At 39.0% G+C, this 6,000-nt stretch overlaps 1 protein-coding gene across 2 annotated transcripts in view; it reads right to left on the bottom strand.

Moving 5' to 3' along the window:
* SLC41A2 (solute carrier family 41 member 2) overlaps positions 1-5,373 on the bottom strand; it is a 46,100-nt gene extending 40,727 nt beyond the window's left edge. Inside the window, exons 1-2 of one of the 2 annotated variants that reach the window (XM_056846249.1) lie at positions 4,816-5,373; positions 1,082-1,189 (exon numbers count right to left, since the gene is read on the bottom strand). In XM_056846249.1, the coding sequence (XP_056702227.1) occupies positions 1,082-1,189; positions 4,816-5,373 (666 nt within the window). The remainder of the gene's footprint in view (positions 1-1,081; positions 1,190-4,815) is intronic. The other variant, XM_056846250.1, reaches the window with a different exon arrangement.
* Positions 5,374-6,000: the final 627 nt, after the last annotated feature.

A 6,000-nucleotide genomic window follows, 5' to 3' on the forward strand; every position in this document is an offset into this window, starting at 1 on the left:
ACGGGTGATCTGTTGACCAGCCTCTGCTTTGTAATATTATATAATGAGGCAAAACAATTTGTGAAACAATTATAAAGTACGGTCTGCTTTGAGCAACAGACTTTTGCGGCTACAAAATGTTGGAACACTTGGGAGTTTCCCTTTACTCACTAGACTCCTTGAACAACCGGGAGCAGGCAGGCAGGCAGCAAAAGGAAGAGAAACAAAACTGGAATCCTAAACTGTTTATTTCAGAATAAAAATATAGTGGGTATAAGCCTATCAGCTGTAGTTCAGGAGTCCCCAGGTTCATAAGAATCGTGTGAGAAAAATGGCACTCACTCACACATCAGAGCTGGCACTCCTGCTCATTAGACTTCTGATGTGACTGATTTGATTATTAGGTTGTCTGACAATATTCTGGTTGGCTGGCAATGTACTCACTTAAAATAGGCTTCATGTCCATAGAGGCTTGTGTGGTATCTATATGTCTGTCTGTCTGTACAGAACACATGCAGAAATCTACTTTTTTTGCTAAACAGTGAGCTTAAATAATGAAAAATGGACAACTTTTAAGTACTGCCAGTATTTTTCATTGATGTGGCATTTGTAGTAACATTCATATATGTGAAAACAAAAGGGACATTAACAAGTGCATTGGGGGGGAGTCACCATCACTCTTGTGTGCGTGTCACTTCAGAACAGGACATGGAACACCGACTGATGAGGAGGGTACGACCAAGAAAGACCAGCTGTACATACTGGGCAATACATCGTGTATGACATACCGCATTAAAAAGCTACTGAGTGCAAACTTCCCTCTGAGAGCTCCCTGGGAATGGCCACTGAAGGCACTTGACTACCAACTATCAGCCGCTGAAGGCTGATTAGAATATCTGCCTCCTTTCTTTTTCAGAAATTAGGAAGCACAAGACTGTTAAGAGTTGGGTTTCTACAACAATTACCCCCAGAGGAGAGGCTACTAAAGGAGTTTACAGATGTTGATCCATTAAAATAAATACAGCAGCTGCCCTTGTATGATAAAAGACTGCTATCATGCCTTACACTTTTGAGGCTGACTCAAAATGCTACACCTACTTACAGCTGTTGACAGTCGAGATGCCAAAGTCATTTCTAAATTTCCCTTCAAGCCAAGTAGTGCAGGAACCAAGATGAAAACTTCGGTAATATTTCTGAACACATCCCAATGCTGATTTACAAAAGGAAGATAAAAAATATACGAACGTTATATGTTACTTCCAAGGATATAAGACACTTTAATATTTATACATCTCACTAATTAAAGATCTAATGATGATCTAATGATTTTATTAATATGGTCGCTTACCAGCAGAAAAAATAACAATAGCCACAACAGACAATAAGAAAACCACAACAACAGCTACTACTGCTACTACAAATAATCTAAGCCTAAAAATTACACTAATTAAAGATCAATTCAATATCTAATGTCTAAAATCAGTGTCTTTAGCACTACATAAACATAACTTGCAATGCCAGGTTATTAATGAACATGTGGATGGCTTGCTTTGAGACCTGTTCAGATGACCAAGGAAACTGGTGGAGAGGAAGGGGGAGCTAGTATCATGCTTGTCCAGGCCAGTAAGCTGAGCCTGCGGAAGCCAAGAACAGGGTTACAGAAATGCCCCCCACGCATTGATGCTCAGAGTTCACTAGAGTCATCCTGTTGCTGAATAGCTGATCAGCTTTGAGAAAGAGAGAAAAGAAGAAAGTTCGGCCTTTCTTGTTGCTACTGACTTGGTTGCTCCATCATCATGGGATAAGTGACAAAACCTACCTTGGAACTCTTAAGATCAATGAGGAACTTTTATCACGCTAAATAAGTATTGATCACACACTTCAGCCTTTCAAATCACACCCTGTGAATACAAATCACTTTAGTGGTTGGTTTCAGGTCTTTTGACGGAAACACTTGTTATTTATAGTAGGTGGTGGTGGAGTCTTGGGCTGAACGCAATGATATGCACACACACAGAGGTAAAACTGTGCATGCAGCTGAGGTTTCATTCATGGCTTTCACTTCAGCAGAGTTGCTAAACACAACAAAACAACAACAACTGGTAGAAGGGAAACTGCCTCCAGCACACAAGCTATTTTTCCACTATCCCCCACCACCACCACACACACACAGTTTAAAAAGCAGATTGCAGGTTTAGCAGGAAAAACTGCTGCTAGGAAAACTTTCAAAGTAACCTTTTCCCCCACTAGTGTGTGTGAGTGTAAGATATATTTTAAAGAACAAATAGATGCTAACAGAACAGTAGGCTATTGGGGCCAAGGTATATTTGTGAAGGAAAGACTTTATTAGCTTGTACAAGGCTAGAGAGAAAACCTAAGCAGGTAGGGTTGCCAGCTCTGGGTTGGGAAATACCTGGAGATTTTGGGGGCAGAGCCTGAAGAGGGTGGGGTTTGGGGAGGGACTTCAATGCCATACAGTCCAATTGCCAAAGCAGCCATTTTCTCCAGGTGAACCGATCTCTATTGGCTGGAGATCAGTTGCAATAGCAGGAGATCTCCAGCTACTACCAGGAGGTTGGCAAACCTATAAGCAGGTCTACCCATTTTATTCAGTGGGGCTTACTCCCAGGAAAGTATTCTTAGAGAACAGAAGCTATAACCTTCCTCATCCCTGCTGCCTTCCCTGAGTCTGATTTTTGCTTAGAAATGATGTGAGGCATAGGTTTTCTTCTTGCTATTGCTCCCTAAAGTGACATGTCTATTAATGGATGCTATGGAAACAATTTTTAACATGCAACTGCCTAGGCAGAGAAGCATAAATTTTCACTGCATCTCAAAAAAAAGAAAAAGAAAAGAAAAGACAGTATCATAACAAAAATGACATTTTACAAGATCAGAGTGGATTAAGCAACATTCTTCTGTTCTATTTCTTTTTAGCCGAACTGAGGAATTTGAAATATGAATGTAGAAACCCTATGTCAATAATTTTTAAAGAGATCCTGACATCCGTGATGTACATTTCCCTTTATCTTTAGTAGTGCAATTTGACTGGACTGTTTTTTTTTAATGTCCCTGTCCCTTCGCCTCATTTCTTTACTATGAAACTATATGTGCACTCCTAAGCAGAGTCCATCTTTTCACATAGAACACCACTGGGAGATGTTTTCACCTTACGCGAAGTGGGGAAGATTTGGTATTGTCAATTCTTTTTTTGGACATGGAGAAAGAAATGCACTTCAGTGTGCTACTACTGAATGTTCCACCAACTGCACCCTCCTTACTTCATTGCTTACAATGTTGCCTACTAAGTTTCTGCTGCATTACAATTTACCTTCATTTCTCCTTTGTAACATTTCCATCATTGGCTTCTGTTTCCTTATTGGATCCTGTTTGACTTGCTGTTGCTCATTTTTAAGGCTTTTCACTATTTGTGTCATGGCCCAGCTGGGTCCAGGGGACACAGATGGTCTTTTATGCATAGGTCGGATCTCCCTGCTTGGACCTGGGTTCATCGCACGTTAAAGTAACCCAGGTTGGGGGAAACTATGCATTGGCTCGAATGATCAGGGACGAAACTGTGTGCTAATTGAACCATGAATACAGAAAAGCACTCTCCCAAGCTCAAACCCCTTTAAATGCTGCTCTATAATTGGCTTATTTCGCAGTGCTCCCTGTGAGAGAAGATTTCCTTCCCCCCAAACCCAACTGCATTTTAAAAACAAAAAAAGGAGCAATCTAAAAGAAGAGGGGGAAATTCAAGACTCGTTTTTAAAAAAGCCTTTCTTTTGCTCAGAAAGATCTCTGAGTTAGCAGGAAGCACTTGAATCCCCACCTCTTTTCACATTGCTTTGTGATTGGCTGTGAGAGAAGCCAATCTTCAGTTTTCCCATTTAACTAACTGCATGCTGCTTTGAAGAGGAGGTTGGAAGAGGGTGGGGCATGATGGCGCGGGGAAGCTCAACCCAAGAACGGAATATGAATGCTCTGTGACTCCGGAATGAGCCAGAGTTTAACTCAGGCCAGAAGAAGAATGGGAGAAGCCGGGTTTGTTTTGCGTCGAAACAGGGTTGAGCCAACAAGGAATGAGATATCGTGCATACCAAAAATCAGGATCAGGAATGCAACTCCTAACCTTGATTTTATCCGTATTTCAAGATAGTATGAATTCTTAAGATTTTGACTGCAATGTAAATAATCTTGGGGAGAATATAATTAAAAATAAAGAATGCATTTTCCTTCTACCCTAATTAATTCCTCAAGAGTCCTAAAAAATTATAAATATCCTGGAATTTACATTTTGAGATTAGGGAAGAAGATCTCCCTCTAGGATCCTATGAACTGTCAGTAGCTTGATCAGGGCAGTTTACCTTTCCTTGTCTATTTTCTTTTTAAAAAACACACCCTAGCACGCAGCCATTTTAAAAACTTGGAGAACAATCAGTATATTCAGTGCTTACTGGCAGAGTACATATGTTCTTCTTTTTAATTTACAACCTGATACCTTGTCTCTGGTTGGCCCTCCTTACTGCACACGATCACTAAATCTCATATTTAATTCATCATCATCATCATCATTATTATTATTACAATAATATATCCCAAAAGACATATATAACTTAATATAGAAAGGATTGTGAAAAAGAAAAGTATTCCTAAAAATAAAAGAAAAAGACTAATATCAGATGCCACCATTAAGTGGACATTAAAAAGAATCAATACTCTTTTAAAAAAATAGAAAAGAATCAATTACTCTGTGTAATCTGCCTTGAGTCCCAGTGAGAAAGGGAAACTATAAATAACATAAATAAAAAATAAACCAAAAGGCATGTTACCAACCTGCACAATATCCAAAACCATCCCTGCAGACACTGTCCCAAACCCCGCCAGCAGAAATGGTACAAGAATCTGCAGTGCCATAATGCTACTAGATTCTTTTGGCTGTTTTCTGCTCATTTCCAAAAGGGCATCTTCATCACCATCGCCAGATACACTATTGTCCTGCAGCATCGCATCTGTTTCTGTTGTGTCCACTCCATCTGAATAATTGTAATTTGCAAAGTTATCATACTTTGGGCTACAGCTTGACGAATTGTGTCCATTACTACCAAGATGAAAAGTAGATTCTGAAAAGTGATGGTAATCCATGTGTTGGTCAGTTCTAACACTGAAATTGTGTCCTGATGACTGTAATCCATCTTGCCGGAGCCCATTTACTTTCTTAAGTCTTTCTTCCTGGCTTTTGTGATAAACAATAGGAACCATACTCAAAAGCAGGTTCAAGAACTTGTCAGACTGAATCGTATTTAGATTTATAGTCCAATCTACCAAGCTTCCTTCGTGATAAGCTTTACCATTTGTTTTGCTGCTGACAGATCTTTCTTTGCAATTAGTCATGCTGTTTCAAAATTATCGTTCTGATGATTACTTCAGATCCCAAGGAAACAATTTTACAGATGCATCAAATGGTTATACAGAAATAGTTCATCCAATACTATGGATCCTCTTGTCAGTTTGTCTGCTATGTGGAAAGTTTTCTTCTCGCTAACTTTCGGTCTTGAGTAATTCTACAACAAGCATTTGTTCTGAAAAACAACATTGTGAAATTATTAAACTGGCTGCTTTTTCCTATTATTTCTGGCTATTACTTTGTTTTTTTAGAATTTTTTTAAAAAACAGAATGTTTTTACCGTTACTACTATATTACCAGAACCTCCTTGCTGCAAAATGAAAGACTCTGATCATCATTCAGTTGCCCATTAAACTAATGTGTAATAAAATCAAACTCTCCCCATGTCTTCATTGTTTCTTTATAAAAAGAGCACATACAGACATATTCTCCCAAAAGTTCAATGCAGTTCTAATTTGATATGTCCAAGAAACTTACCAATAGACTTCAAACAGCAGAGAAAAGCAAAAATGTATGATATAAAATTGTTTTGGTGAGAGCCAAATTAGTACTAACCCCCACCCCCCAAAAAAAACTAAGACAACAGAAGCAGTATCAAGCCCTGTCAAATGCCT

This window comes from Euleptes europaea, chromosome 3 (assembly GCF_029931775.1).
Source record: "Euleptes europaea isolate rEulEur1 chromosome 3, rEulEur1.hap1, whole genome shotgun sequence".
In the NCBI taxonomy this organism is placed as follows: domain Eukaryota; kingdom Metazoa; phylum Chordata; class Lepidosauria; order Squamata; family Sphaerodactylidae; genus Euleptes; species Euleptes europaea.